Source organism: Anabrus simplex, chromosome 3, assembly GCF_040414725.1.
Source record: "Anabrus simplex isolate iqAnaSimp1 chromosome 3, ASM4041472v1, whole genome shotgun sequence".
In the NCBI taxonomy this organism is placed as follows: Eukaryota; Metazoa; Arthropoda; class Insecta; order Orthoptera; family Tettigoniidae; genus Anabrus; species Anabrus simplex.
The window spans coordinates 232,752,134-232,768,519 of record NC_090267.1 but is presented as its reverse complement, the minus strand read 5'-3'; the positions used below and the strand labels follow the sequence as shown (position 1 = coordinate 232,768,519).

Sequence of the window (16,386 nt, the reverse complement as noted above, 5' to 3'; positions counted from 1 at the left end):
ATGAATGAAAATTTCGCCAAAAATGTCAATGTACAGACACACAATTGTTACAATTTTATTTATATATATAAGGAATCTGCTCCACATACACCTTTTAGCTATGTCCACTGGACTTAGCTTATAAAAAGGTCTGTTAATGATATCTCCCTTATTAATCCTCATATCGAAATGATGCACATGAGAAAAAAGATTTAGAAATTTATTTCCATTAAGGCAGGTAGATTTCCATTCAGTTTAGTTGTGTATATTTTGTGGGAGTATAAAATCGCGGTTTCGGTTTCGTATAAACCCCCCTTTGAGTTCAGGGATTTAGAAACAATACTGGCCCTACGTAAGTGGTTTGAAAAGTTCTCGGAATGTACTAGAATTAAGTATCTTACCTCGGTGGAACTGCTTTTATTTTTCAACATAGTCTCCCTGTAGACTAATGCATTTGGTCCAGCGATGTTCCAATGCCTTGATCCCATCTCGAAAATGAGATTCCTCCAGGCCTGCAAAATACCTCTCCAATTCGGCTGTCAGTTCTTTCCTTGCAGAAAGTCTCCGTCCACCGAGGAAAATTTTCAGCTTGGGGAATAGATGAAAGTCTGATGGTGCCAAATCCGGTAAATAAGGTGGATGTGGCAACAATTCTTACCTCAGTTCATGACGTTTTGCCATGGCAATAATACTTGTGTGCTGCGGAGCATTGTCCTGATGAAAGATGACCTTTTTCCTTGCCAAACCAGGCCTTGTTTCGCGTATCTTTTCCTGTAGTTGGTCTAGGAGGTTTGCATAATATTGCCCCATAATTGTTTGGCCAGTAGGAAGATAATCTATCAGCAGAATGCCTTTTGCATCCCAGAAAACTGAGGCCACGACCTTTCCGGCCGAATGCACTGCCTTTGCTTCCTTTGGTGGTGGTGAATCACCATGTTTCCACTGCTTTGACTGCTGTTTTGTCTCTGGGGTATAGTAGTGGACCCAAGTTTCATCTGTAGTCAGAAACTGGCGCAAAAAATCTTGTTGGTTGCACTGAAAACGGGCCAGACTTTGTTCAGACATTTCCAATCTGGTGCGTTTATTGTCCAATGTCAAGAGCTGTAGCACCCATCTTGCGAATAATATTTTCATACCCAATTCTTCGTTTAAAATATAATATACCCGTTTAGAACACATCCCTACAGCTTCAGCAATCTCCTGCACTTTCAGTCGACGATCCTCCATGACCATTTTATGCACTTTTGCGATAAATTCTGGGGTCGTAACACTTTTTGGCCGTCCACTACGCGGATCATCATCCAAGCTCTCCTGACCAAATTTAAACTCACTGGTCCACTTGGCAACAGTTGAAAATGAAGGAGCAGAGTCCACCAGTGTGTTCTGAAAGTCGGCATGAATTTCTTGTGCTTTCATACCTTTCTTTACAAAGTACTTATTCACTGCTCGAATCTCAGTTTTTCCCATTGTCACAAATCACTACGCAGGAACAACAACAAAGAGTCGTCACTACCACACTCCTGCAGCTAGAGCACTGACGCGCCACGTGTTCACTCACAAAGGATGTGTGGTTATTTCGTGGGAACCTCGTTGCTCTAGCACTGACATCTAGCAGTGATTCCGAGAACTTTTCAAACCGCCCTCGTAGAACGTACTCAAGGACAGGTGGATTCTAAATACAAAGTTTGGCAGAAATATATCCAGTAGTTTTCAAGTATAAGAACTCACACAAACAAACAAACAAACAGACACCAAAGCTAAAAATTATGCAGATGGTCATTATTACACCTGAAACGGGTAACTGAATGAAATTTTGCCAAAATAATCAATGTACAGACACACGGTCATTATGATTTTATTTATGTAGATTCAGAAACTAAGTGATCAAAAATGTCATCTATAAAAATTGACTCAAACAGTTGAATGCACGATTTTTCTCAGAGTTTGGTGAAGTCATTGTTGGGAAATATTCCTGAATGTGCGCTAAGGTTTTGCTTTTCCCATTTTGCAGGAATTCAAGGTACCTTTCTGGGTCTTACTTGTACCAACTCAGCTTGATCCACTTCAACAAGCACATCTTCAAAGTCTTGATAGTCAGTTGGAGTTTCATAGGTCACTAATTCTGCATTTGCTCGAAGCTAACTATCAGGTAAATTGTCGGTGAAGCCACCTCCATCTTCATCTCCGCCGTCCTTGTCCGACAAAACTACAGTGTCTGGGGGCTCAATGAATACCTTTCCTACATCGGAAAGTTCATCATATTCCAACAAGTCGAGTACTTCTCGTAATGAATTTCTCCTAGAAAAATTGATGAATCCATAAATGTGTAATGCGTGAAAAGACAGGATGAATAACTGCATAAAAGATACATTTCAACAAGAAAACCGCAATGCAGTGTCAATTTTATATGAAAATTATACTCTGTGTGATTAAAAATGGTTAAATTGAAACATATAACTTACAGCCTATACTATTATGCATTGCTAGGTTGATAAAGGAGAATGAAATGAATGGAAAGGAACATCAGAACTATTACAATAAGGTTGAGTTGTGTCAAGCAGAAGTACAGCACTTCTGCCCAGCGTGCCAGATAAGTACCACCAAACTTCTACTTCAAATGAAAGGACACCAATCATCCCCAAGACATATCTTCTTCTTCTTGCTATGGGCTTTACGTCGCACCGACACAGATAGGTCTTATGGCGACGATGGGATAGGAAAGGCCTAGGAGTTGGAAGGAAGCGGCCGTGGCCTTAATTAAGGTACAGCCCCAGCATTTGCCTGGTGTGAAAATGGGAAACCACGGAAAACCATTTTCAGGGCTGCCGATAGTGGGATTCGAACCTACTATCTCCCGGATGCAAGCTCACAGCCGCGCGCCTCTACGCGCACGGCCAACTCGCCCGGTCAAGACATATCTTAGCTAACCACCATACATATGAGCACCTTAGAGAAAAATATAGCACAACAGGCTCCATATAAAATGAATATACAAGTAAAACAGGAATTACTTCAAACGTGCAGCCATTACTGGCACTCGTGAAAACAAGACTTCTTTTTATGTAGCCATACCGTACTGATGAACATGGTATACTAAAACAAAACAAACTTCTCTGCACATGACAGTACCGTAGTAAACAATAGAGTGCATACAGTTTCAATAGTAAGAGTCCAAGAAGACGGTGTACTTTACCGTGCCATATATGGCACGCTGGGCGGATCCAGGTTAACAGCAGAATGTAACTCAGTAAGACAGGGTGGAAGAGGCTCGCCAACAGTACGTGGAAAACTGGAAGTGTAAAATGATGATGATGATGATGATGACGACGACGATGACTACTGTACCTTTATATGAGCTAAGCATTATTTTCTTGTGTCACTCGTAATTGTTATGTTGCATAAGTAGAATGTAGAAAGAGGATGAGGAGATATGATATAAACTTCTCGTTTGGAAGGAATTGTTTGACGTTTAGATGTGTTAAGAGGAAAGCGCTGCTACTGCCAATGCAACTTTATTACCCACATGTAATAGCCCCGAAATTTTTCTGTGCACTCATTTCTGTAATTGACATCAAACCTGTGTTTCTTGTCTTCATTTCCTATAGCATTAAAAGGATTAAAATTGGTAGATAAATTTGAAGGTGCTGTTTACTGTGTCAAACAGGGGGATAGACACCTTTAAAAATCAAGACGGCATCATTTACAAAATATTTAGTGGTGAAGCCTGCGCCATTTTTCATGGCACGTTGTTCATTACTCGTGTTCTGGTTTATATTCAAACCTGTATATCTGTTTTTCTTATGCTTGATTCAGTCGCTTTACAAAAGTCAATGTTTCGTAGTTTTGTCGTCAGGTGGCAGTGCTATACTCCATCTTTAATTTCCAGGCCTTGCTTCCTGTCGTAATGATGTAATGATGGTTATTCCTTGTTTTTTTTTCCAATGGGATCGAGGAGTAAAAACAACAAGATGGACTCCACACTAAACGAGACCGCTTTTCTGACCTATCAAAAGGTTTTCAGCAGATTTAAACCTTGATTTTCCCTGTATGACTATTTTAATTGTTCCTTTATATTTCTCAGGTGCGTACATTTTATTCTATCTTTTTCGTATGTTCATTTTTATTTTACCCTTTGGTGCGTGCTGTTCTGTCCTTGAGCGCACGGTTGTGTGTGTGTGTAAATGTGTTGGGCGAGTTATTTGTCTATTTGATATATGGTCCCTGTGCTTTGAATTTGTGTGCTTTGAATTTATGTGCCTCTACATTTATTCTTCGATTACATGAGTGTTGGTCATTCTTGTCAGAACCTACATAATTGGATCTGTATGGATTGTGTCCTTGTACACCTTGTGTGTCTTGGTTTGCCTATTGCACGACCCTCGTGTTCGATGCTTCTCATTTCTACAGAATACTGTCCCTTATTGAGGCAATCTGTTTTGGTAACCTGGCTTGATGGGGAGACCGTTGTGCCCTTTGGACAGACCGATGGCCTACCGCCACATATTTATTATTGTGCTCGGGTGGATGGTTGTGCATGCGTGGGTGTTGTATGTATGAATTGGACGGGAAGCCGCACTATATCATGTATATTTTGCCCTTATTAATTCATGTGATGTTTTTTTAATATTGCTCCTTTATTTTTGCTCGTACCTGACCAGGCCTTGTGTCTGACTTATTTTTGATGGCTGGCATTTTATTTCTCATTCCCGGTTTTCTTTTTCTTATTCTTCTGCTTACTTGACTATTGATGTGCGCAGTCTCGTGGTTTCCAGCCACGGAGGTTCATAACTGATTTTCTCTGTCCCCTTTGTCCCTTCTGATGTATATTTTTTCTCCTTTCTGATGGGTCATCTAATGAATGCTATAATGAACTAAGAGTAATAATATAAGTAAGAGAACATCGACCATGCGGGCATCTTTGGAAAAAAAATGGAGAGAAAAGCATGATAGTATTGTGTAATTGAATGTTTTAATTTGAGCTTTATTACCGTTCGCTATTTGGTGGGAAGCTTGGCCGAGAAAAACTTGGATGTCATGCTCTGTGTGTATGTATTTCTTTTTAACATTTTCTGTTCAGTATCCTACTTGCATGTTCCATTGATTGATTTTCTCCTCTTAATTTACTCTTTCAATAAATTGCAAATTTGTATGCTAATTTGCTTTTGATTTACAGTAGCGTTAGTCCTTTATTATTACTACTATTATTAAAGGACTGATTCTCAGTTCAAGGCTGATACGTTGTCGCCTTTCCCTATCATGATCACCAGACCTCGTGTTATTGGTGCACTCGTTTCCTCGTGTTTCCCGTATTGATTCTCTCCTTTGTCCTCCTGGGATACGTGTGCGGGTATTGGCTCAAGCATGATGTTCTTAATGTTGATGAAATCAGACTTTTTTTTTTACCAGGTTATCTCAGATGAATCTGTAGTTTTCAAGGGAGAATCTTGCTACAAAGACAAAGTACGAACTATGGTAATGGTTGGTGCGAATGTGGAAGGAACCGATAAACTACCGCTACTGGTGATAGGAAAGTTCAGGAACCCATGCTGTTTAAAACGTGTTAGGCTCTACCATGCAAGTACACCAGCAGCAAGTCAGTTTGTATGAGAAGTTCTGTCTGTGAAGAGTAACTTGGTTACACAAGTTAGTAGTGAAGATCCAGGGTGCTGGGAAATCATACAGGAGTGGATGGAGATAACAAGTTATTTCAATGAATTCATTGCCATTGAAGAAATGGAGGGAGCAGACCATCGATCAGATCTGCAAGGAAATTCAGGGAGGAGATGAGTAGACTGAAGAAGAAGAAGAAGAAGAAGAAGAAGAAGAAGAAGAAGAAGAAGAAGAAGAAGAAGAAGAAGAAGAAAAATAAGAAGAAATGGAAGATAATTTTAAAGACCATCTTGCAGTGAACCATCTTGAACAACAGATGTGGTTTATAGAAGGTCCACCTAATGTGCCCTAGAACACATGAAAAAGAATGTGGGAAATGGAGAGGTTTATACAGCAAGAAAGCAGTAAAATCCTCAAACAATCAACCCTGGACAATTTCTTTTCCAAGTTGTAGCCTAGACTTTTGTGTTTGAAAATCTATTTGATGTCTAATAGAGTACTTATTTTAGATAATGTACTGTTACTATCTAGCCTTTCATTGTTCTTAGTATTTCTTATCTATTGCACAAATGTATATATAATATTTTGAGTTCTCTTATAAAATATTTCTATAATACAGTATGTCCAATTATTTTACTTTATTTCTAAAAATACATGTTTTGATAATCAAATTTTAATAATGTGCCTTTTCTTTTAGCAGCCGTTATATTATTGGCCTATGTTGGCATCATTCACAAATAAGGAAATTTGTCACCTGTGTGGTTTATGTGTATTTCAAGATATAAGTTTTCAAGCATTAGCCCTTTTAAGAAGTTTCCTGCTTAAGAAGTATTTTTTTAATGTTCCCTTGGAAAACTTCTGAACAGAGTTTTACTGTATTTACTTTTGATTACATTAAAGAATATGTCCCTTATACCCGTATGATTTTTGTATTCTAAGCAATTAGAATTTAGTATTTTAATATTTTTTCTCCTATCTTCTTCAGAAGTAGAATTCTAGAAATGTTGGTATAATTATATTCCCAGCTTTTATGTAGGAATTTATGATGACCTTTCTAATATTTAGTTGTGTGTTGGATTTCAATAAGTCTTCTGTTCTCACAATTGTTTTCTGATTTCAGAAGTGGAAGATCTTCCCCCATCAGTTCAAGAACAGCTTTTTGAAGAGCTTCTAGATCGTGATGCACAGCAACAGTTGGAGTCGGAACCTCCAGTGTTGAACTGGTCATTGGAGGTAACGGTGCGCCTGGGCTCCAGGTTGTATGCATTGTGGAATCGTTCTGCTGGAGACTGCCTACTCGACTCAGCTATGCAGGCTACATGGGGTGTATTCGATCGTGATAACATACTTCGCAGAGCCCTTGCGGACAGCTTACATCAAGGAGGACACGTGTGAGCAGGCTCTTATATTTATCATTGCGTCAAACCCTCCACACAATAGAGAAGATCTCATATTGATGAAAAATGACTTGTATATCAGTGCACACTTGCATGCTCTACCCTTGACCCTTAAAGATCCCAGTTAGAGTATGATTCTAGTATATAGGACCCTTACCAGGATTACTTGATTTGAGGGCTATATCATGAGATGCGATACAAATGCAGTTTCGCAAAGAAGAATTCCCTGAACTTTCAAAGGCAGTGTCAGATACTTCTAATGAAAATTATTAAGGAAGTAGGTAGTATGTATAGTACGCGCACCTTTTAGTAATAGATGGACACCCTAGTGCTGAATCGGTCGACCTCGGTTATCTTCGAGGTTATCTTCGAGATTCGTATTGACAACCTTTAAAACACAAACTAAGAATCGCTTATGCATCGCTGTGCGACATCTGGCATGCACTTTAAGTATTCGTATTGTTGTTGTTTACACAGCAAAGCCAAACTATAGAATTCATGTTAGGAACAAGATTCGCATCGAGAAATGTTATATAATGTGTGTGTGACACAGTTGTTGGCTTAAGATAATAAAGGTTTAGAAAATTCATATCGATCAATCTTCTTATCGATTCAGTTCAGATTTCATTTCAATTCAGTTGGCTGTATTACTGGAACTGGCAGTGCTACCTCCTTACTCCTCAACCCAGTACAAAAATCTGTCACTAAAAAGTGTGCGCATAATACATGATACTTGCGTGTGTTTATCTCAAAACAAAGTTATATTTGTTATAAATAAAATAATGATTTTACAAAGCACATTTTAAGCCTGATGTAATATTTTTGAAGGAACATATAGGGGTTGTCTTGCATTCAGGGTCATCTTGGATTCGGAGGAATATGGTAATTATCATCATTATCGTCATCATTCATTCATTCATTCATTCATTCATTCATTTTGTTTCGGCCAACTAAGGACCACGTCATTTCAACTGTTTCCTTCCCTGAACTTCAACATTTGCCCAATACTCCCACATTCATTGCTGGTGTTGTTCCTTTCTTGTTTTGGTCCTCCACACCTTCCCTGTTTCCAGCTTTGGTTTTTCTTGGAAATCCTTGAGGTCTTAAATGTTGCTTTTATGTGGGTTGTGCTCCTGGATGTCATTGTGTGTGGTGCCTACCTCTTGTAGATCTTTTTATACTTCACTGAACCATGTCCCTTTTGTCTTCTTATTCTGGAAGCAGGAGAAGATCCGCTTGGCTGACTTTGCAGAGCTCATTATATATCTTTGTATTTATTATTATTATTATTATTATTATTATTATTATTATTATTATTATTATTATTATTATTATTATAATTATATATGTATAATTCGCTGGGGCCATCAAGGACCACGTTAAGTCTTGTTGCATTTGACATTGAACTTGGCCTTCTTTAGAGCACAAATTTCCCTCATTCTTTGTGAGTGGGCCTGCTTACGCTCCTCTGTCCAAGGGGCACCGTGTCTTCTCTTCGGTTGCTCGTCTCGGTTTAGCCCGTTCGTCAATATTTTCTTGCGGAAGAGATCTCTGTTAAGGGCGTCTTCAGCTGAGATATGTAGCATTTGCAGGTCTTCTTTGGTATTTCTAAACCAGGGAATTGTGGTTTTGGGGTTTGAATCAAAAAAGTGAAAGATTTCTTTAGTTAACTTTCTTCCATCCATTCTTTTCTGATGACCGTAAAATCGTGCCCGTCTTTTTCTGATTGTTTCACAATGAAGTATTTATTTATTTTCCACCTAGTCGATACAATGATTGCCTAAGGCAATTTTTATTGGTCAAAAGTGGTACATGTTTCGTATATTAACAACATCTTCAGCCACATAACAATGTTTAGATGAAAAATATAAAATAGACAAAGTAATGCTTTAGAGGAAGTGTCCTTGAAATTAACATAAGATTGACAAGATTAAAACAAACAAATAACTCAAGAGAAAATATATAAATTATTTCTACAATAGAAAGCAGTCGTCAAGGAAACACTTGTACAATATTCCATAGAGAAATTGTCCTAATAAATATTCTTTTCTTAATAATCCATGAAAAAAGATCAATTTATAAATTAAAAATTATACAATTTATAAGTAATTATCGAAATGAAGAAATCCTGATATCACAGTGCGGCTCTTATTATTAATGTAGATGAAAATATAACTAGGAATTCATTTTGTTTCGGCCAACTAAGGACCACGTCATTTCAACTGTTTCCTTCCCTGAACTTCAACATTTGCCCAATACTCCCACATTCATTGCTGGTGTTGTTCCTTTCTTGTTTTGGTCCTCCACACCTTCCCTGTTTCCAGGAATTAGTTATATTTTCATCTACATTAATAATAAGAGCCGCACTGTGATATCAGGATTTCTTCATTTCGATAATTACTTATAAATTGTATAATTTTTAATTTATAAATTGATCTTTTTTCATGGATTATTAAGAAAAGAATATTTATTAGGACAATTTCTCTATGGAATATTGTACAAGTGTTTCCTTGACGACTGCTTTCTATTGTAGAAATAATTTATATATTTTCTCTTGAGTTATTTGTTTGTTTTAATCTTGTCAATCTTATGTTAATTTCAAGGACACTTCCTCTAAAGCATTACTTTGTCTATTTTATATTTTTCATCTAAACATTGTTATGTGGCTGAAGATGTTGTTAATATACGAAACATGTACCACTTTTGACCAATAAAAATTGCCTTAGGCAATCATTGTATCGACTAGGTGGAAAATAAATAAATACTTCATTGTGAATCTATTGAAGTGCGATACGGACCATGAAGCTGATTTTATGTAATTTTTCTGATTGTGTCGGTAATTTTCTCTATTTTGCTGTAGACTTCCTTGTTGGATCTCTTATGGTGGATTCCATTTCTGTACTTTGATCCCAAGATTCCTCTCACAATTTTGCGTTCTCTTTTCTCCAGTTCTTCAAGGAGTCCTTTGTTGGCATTTAGAGACAGGGTTTCGACTGCATATAGAACTACTGGCTTCAGAACTGTTTCATAGTGACGTATCTTGGTGTTTTGGGAAAGGCATTTTTTGTTGTAGATTGTGCGGAATGTTTGGTAGGCTATTTCCAGTTTGCGTACTCGCTCCTGAAGTGCTTCTTTGTCCAGTCCATTTTTCATGATGATCTCACGCAGGTATTTGAATTTGTCTACTCGGGTGAAGTCCCCGTATTTTGTATGGAGTTTTGGTGGAGCCTCTTTTATGTTAGTCATTACTTCTGTTTTCTCAAATGATATCTGCAAACCAGTTTGTTCGGCAATTTCCTTTAAAATTTCAACTTGAGCTCTAGCGGTTTCTATGTCGTTTGAGAGAACAGCAATATCATCGGCAAATGCTAAGCAGTCTGTTGTGATCCCCTTGGATTTGGTTCCTATTCTCAATGGACTGTAGTTGGTTTCCTGTAATCTCACCCGCCAGGTTCTGATGATCTTTTCAAGAACACAGTTGAAGAGTATCGGGGATAGCCCATCACCTTGTCGGACTCCTGTTTTGATGTCAAAGGAATCCGAGAGACATCCGTGGAACTTCACCTTGGATTTTGTATCGGTCAGGGTGGCTCTAATTAATGCCAGCAGTTTCAAATCAATTCCAAATTCATTTAAGATGTTTAGCAGGACTTCCCGGTCAATGGAGTCGTGCGCTTTCCTAAAGTCCACAAAGACAGACACATACTGCTTGGACCTTAGTGTACAATATCTGATGATCGTTTTGAGATTTTGGATCTGTTCACCTGTTGAGCGACCTTTTCTGAACCCTCCTTGGTATTCACCTATTTGATGTTCGACTTGTGCTTCCAAACGCTCCAGGATGGCCAGTGATAGAATTTTGTAAGTCACGGGCAACAAAGATATTCCTCTGTAGTTGTTGATGTTCTTAATGCTGCCTTTTTTTGTGTAGTGGATGGATCAAAGCTATTTTCCAATCTTCGGGTAGGGTCTCCTTGTTCCAAATTTCTTCTATTTGCTTTTGCAAGATATCAAGTGATTCCTCTGGGGCATATTTCCATAGTTCTGCTACTACTGAGCCTTCCCCCGGCGCTTTGTTATTTTTGAGACGGGCAATGTGGCGCTTGATTTCATCTCTGTCGGGTGGTCTGGAATCTGGGTACCTGAGTAAGGGTTCCTTGGTCTCAATGGGACTTTGCGGTTTAGAGCAATTAAGTAAATTCTTGAAGTAATCTGCCAGAATGCTGCAATTTTCTTCATTTGACGTCGCCAGTGTGCCGCCCTTTCGCTCAAAGCATAGAGATGGTGGTTTATAGCCAGTGAGTTTGCGTTTGAAGGCTCTGTAGTACTCTCTGTTTTCATTCTTCCTAAAGTGTTGTTCTATCTTTTCAATGAGAGATTTTTCGTATTTACGTTTCTCAGTTCTGAACACCCTAGCTGCTTGGGCACATTGGGTTTTGTAGGTTTCCCAATCATTTTCTGATTTCGTAGAGTAGTACTGTTTCCACGCATTGAGTCTTTCTTGGAGGACTGATTCGCAGGTACTATTCCACCAGGCATGCTTTTTGCTTTTCTTGATTTCTGCAACGTCTTTGGCGGCTTCAACAAGGAGACTTTTGGCGTTGTTAAAGTCACAGTCATTTGGTCTAGCCTTCTCCTGGAACTCCTCGACCCTTTGCCGAAGTTTATCATTGTCGAAGCGTGTGATCTGTTTGGTTGTCTTCCTTGTGTTTGCGGGAATTGGTTTGAATTTGATAAGAGACATATAATGATCTGAGGCCACATTGATGCCTTTCTTTACCTTGACATTCATAATCTCAGGGCTGTTTCTCCTGGAGATTGCAACATGATCAATTTGGAACTCTCCGAGAGCTTGGACGGGAGAACACCAAGTCATTTGCTTTCTGGGTAGATGGCGAAAGTGGTTCGACATAACTTGCAGGTTGTGATTTTCGCAAATGGACACCAGTCTTTTGCCGTTGGGATTGGTTCTTTTGTGGGCAGGGTAATTTCCTATAACTTTCTTGTACTTCTGTTCACGACCTAGTTGGGCATTGAAGTCACCCAAAAAAAGCTTGACATGGTGTTTGGGGATTTTGTTTAATTTTTCATCCAATAGGTCCCAGAAATTATCAACTTCGTCTGGATCAGTCTTTTTCTTATCGTTTGTAGGAGCATGTGCGTTAACTAGGGCGTAGGTTTTGTTCGTGCATTTAATTGTGAGTATAGACAATCTGTCATTCACAGGTTCGAAATTTGCAACCGATTTAAGGATCTTGGTTCTAACAGCAAACGTGGTTCCAAGCATCACAGCTCCATTGAGGATTCCTCTTTGCGCTTTGCTCTTGAAAAATCGGTAGCCTTCGGATTCAAAAATCTCTTCATCTGGGTACCTTGTTTCCTGTAGGGCCATTATGGATATCTGATTTTCGTGAAGAGCTTTGGTGAGGGTTTTCAGCTTGCCAGTTTGTGTAAGTGAATTTATGTTGAAAGTTGCTAGAAAGGTTTTAGATTTTGGCCTGAGTTTTTGACTCTTCGGGGTACACTGAGACGCTCCGACTCGTCTCTTGCATGATGTCGAGTCTCCCCCAGAATCCGAACGAGACTCGTGCGCCGTGGTGTTCACGACGAGGGATTTATCCGAAGATTTACCCCCTGGGGTATGTTTCTTGAAATGTTGTGCCATCATGCTTTTTGACTTGACTTTGCTTTGGACGGGTACCCATCCTTTTACAACTAGGGTTGTTAGCCCTAGAGGTTGCCTCAAGATGTTTTCTGGCTTCTGGTCATTTACCAGTCTTCGCCGTAACCCTGTCAAGGGACCAGTTTTTTTTTTCTTTTTTTTTTTCACGGTGGTATTTTATTTCCCTACTACCCTCTGACTCTGCTGGCAGCAGAGCCAGCGAGCTTCCCCAATTCCAATGGGACGCACCCGATGGAGGTAACCGGTAAATCCCCACACGGAATTATTATTATTATTATTATTATTATTATTATTATTATTATTATTATTATTATTATTATTATTATTTCACAACGTTATGCTTGGTAATATAGCACATATTTCAATATTTTACATATAAGAAATAGAACTTAATCGTAATTTTTATTACCATATTTCTCCGAATCCAAGATGACTTTTTTCCCCCTCAGAATCTTATGTGAAAAATCAGGACTTGTCTTGCATTCGCGATCTAACAGTAATGAACACCACTGGCAGCTACCACGGCAACCATGCTGTTTCACTTCACTCCCCTCCCCTACGCGCGCATAAAACTGGTCATTCCACCTCCGCATCTTTATTTTGCCTATAGGCTTTATCACTAGCCGCGGTAACCGGTTGTACGGCTCCTGTGTGTAACGTCCTGGTTCTTGGAAAATAGTGAAGAGTGAATAACATTCTGCTTGGCGGTAGACAGGCTCGCAGCTTGAGCGACAGGCCGAGCGACAATCCCCTGAGTAGATTTTAAAAAAAAAAAAAATCCCTGTATTAGCCTCTTCAAAAACGTATCTCAAATCCGCAGAATGGCATCAAAACATGAGAGCTTTCGAATTCTTAGAAAGGCCATGGCAGAGTAACGTGTGTACCTCGCACTTAGTAAAATTAACAGTTTCACAGACAGCAGGAATATTTTTATGATGGATCGTCGTATTGTAAAGACACATGGAGCAGGTATTGCCAGCAAATTTCGACAGGTTCTCGTCGATATTATGATACCAATTGTAAGTTAATGGTTATTAAACACGAGGAAATGAAGAATAATTGTGCAGCCGCACGAAAATACAGCATAACTAAAGTCAAGGTTTTGCGTTAGCGTGAAGACAAAGATAGCTTAAAAATGTGTTATGTACAAAAAGTGCATTTTGTGGCTTGCAACGAGGACACTTTAAATAAGTCGAAGATGTAATTGTGAAGTATGTGCGTGAAAAACACAAGGGCGGAATGGCCGTACCACGGCACAATAAACTCGTTGACCTTCAACGTCTGCATCTTCATTAAATTGCTAGCCGCTGAAGTGGACCAAAGCCGACAAGTGAGAGTTGCATCTAGCGGCAGCCGGTTGTACCTGACGGTAAAAGGAACAGTTTTATAGACAGCAGGAATATTTTCCTTATGGATCGTCATATTGTAGAGACATGTAATAGGTGTAATGGATTCTCTTCGATATTATGATGCCAATTTTAATTTAATTATTATGAAACTCGCAGATATAAAGAATCATTTGTGCAGCTGCAAGAAAGTACGGTACCAGGCGAGTTGTCCGTGCAGTTTGGGGCGCGCAGCTGTGAGCCTGCATCTGGGAGATGGTGGGTTCGAATCCCACTGTCAGCTGCCCTGAGGATTGTTTTCCGTGGTTTCCCATTTTCACACCAGGCAAATGCTGTGGTTGTACATTAATTAAGGCCATGGCTGCTTCCTTCCGACTCCTAGGTCTTTCCTATCCCACTGTCGCCATAAGACCTATCTGTGTCGGTGCGACGTAAAGCCCATAGCAAAAAAAAAAAAATATATAAAAAAAATAGTAAGGCAAGACAAAGATAGTCTAAAAATGCATACTGTACAAGAAAAGCATTCATATGATTTCACAAACCACTTTTCAAACCTGATTTTAAACTTTTTGAAGGAAGAAAGTGGGGGCCGTCTTGCATTGAGGGTCGTCTTGGCTTCGGAGGAGTATGGTATTGTTATCATCATCATCATCATCCTTTTGTGTTTGTCTCATTGGCTGCAAAAGATTCATTGGTTTCTTTTTGTATCTTTCAGTTTCTATCCTCGATGGAAAGAATATGAAGCCAGCCAGGCTCAGCTATTAGAGTTTAGTCTAGATGAAGGTCAGTGGGAAGAAGATTGGACAGGGCTCCTATCTTTAGCCAGTCAGCCTGGATCCAGTCTGGAGCAGCTTCACGTGTTCGCTCTGGCCCATATCCTGCGTAGGCCTATCATCGTCTATGGGGTCAAGTACGTTAAGAGCTTCCGAGGAGAAGCCATCGGTTATGCAAGGTTTGAAGGTAAAAACACCTCAAAATCACTTGTCATAACTCAAAAATGTATTACATTTTTGTGCACGTTCTGTGTCTCAGTAATTTCACATGCTGCGAGTCATGCATTTTAATTTTCAGGATAAACTATTGTTTATAAATTTGAGTTTCATTACTTATAATTAGGAACAATTTCATGTTACAGGTAACCATATATTATGGGGTGACACATTGCCACCTGCAATGAGGGGCATGCAATATTATAAATTTTCACTGGAAGTGTAGTAGGATACATTCGTGCAATAAAATAAATTCTCTCTCTCTCTCTCTTTTTTTTTTTTTTCCATCACCATTTTCTCCCAAATATCATACAGTAGCATTACCTTCAGATAGAACAAATTCTTTCTTACCTTCTGGCGCCATGGCTAAACTGTTAGCGTGCTGGTCTTTGGTCACAAGAGTACCGGGTTAGATTCCCAGCAGGGTCGGGAATTTCAACCATCATTGGTTAATTTTGATGACACGGGGCTGGGTGTCTGTGTTGTCTTCATTATCATTTTATCTGCGTTTGTAGATACAAATGTCATTCCTGCTGGTAATATTTCTAAAATTGAATACCTAGGTCATAAACATGGTAAATGATTATAGTGTATCTTAGACAAGGGATGTGTGGTTCTTTGCTGTCCTTGCCCTTAGTAGGAGAAATGCTTTATGACTATGCATAAACTACCATTCTAGGAAACAGAAGATTATATTATTGACTTATTTCCAGGCGTGTACCTGCCATTGTTGTGGGAACCTAGTTTCTGTGTCCGTTCGCCGCTTGCCCTCGGCTACACTCGAGGTCACTTCTCTGCCTTGGTGCCTCTTGAGCCTTACAGTCGACTTGAGGGAGGCCTAGCTGGAGCAAATAACTTGGGTCCAGGATCTGACGAGCTACAGGTTACCTTTCTGCCACTAATGGATCGAGAACGCAAATTGTTACCTGTGCATTTCCTCACGCAACCAGAGGTGAATGTTGTTAATATTTTACATTCTGACTAAGACTGTTTGAAGATGGATGGTAAGAATGTTTGTTTTCAGCTGGGGCGGGAAGAGAGCATCTTACGCCAGTGGCTGGATGTATGCGTCACCGAGGGTGGTATCTTAGTGGCTCAGCAACGGCTACACAAGCGACCTCTCCTCGTAGCACAGATGGTGGAGGAGTGGCTTAACCACTACCGGCGGCTAGCGTAAGTTGAAAATCTTTTTATAACCATAAAATTGTATTCTAATTTTATAAGGAGAGTATAGTGAACATTAAGAATCCAAACTTACAACATATATCTCATTAACGACATTGTGGACTGACCAGCTCTAAATAACGTTGCTTGTGAGACCAACATTCGTGTTGTAGAATCATCTTATAATTTGATTTGGTTTCACTTGAATAACACCCTTA

The 16,386-nt window shown here is 39.3% G+C and overlaps 1 protein-coding gene across 2 annotated transcripts in view; it reads left to right on the top strand.

Annotated features, from left to right (window-relative positions):
* The window catches only part of trbd (trabid), a 221,841-nt gene that overhangs the window by 138,398 nt on the left and 67,057 nt on the right, over window positions 1-16,386 (top strand). For both annotated transcript variants that reach the window (XM_067142911.2, XM_067142910.2), the window contains exons 5-8: window positions 6,710-6,980; window positions 14,731-14,975; window positions 15,718-15,956; window positions 16,029-16,177. In XM_067142911.2, coding sequence (XP_066999012.1) covers window positions 6,710-6,980; window positions 14,731-14,975; window positions 15,718-15,956; window positions 16,029-16,177 — 904 coding nt within the window. The remainder of the gene's footprint in view (window positions 1-6,709; window positions 6,981-14,730; window positions 14,976-15,717; window positions 15,957-16,028; window positions 16,178-16,386) is intronic.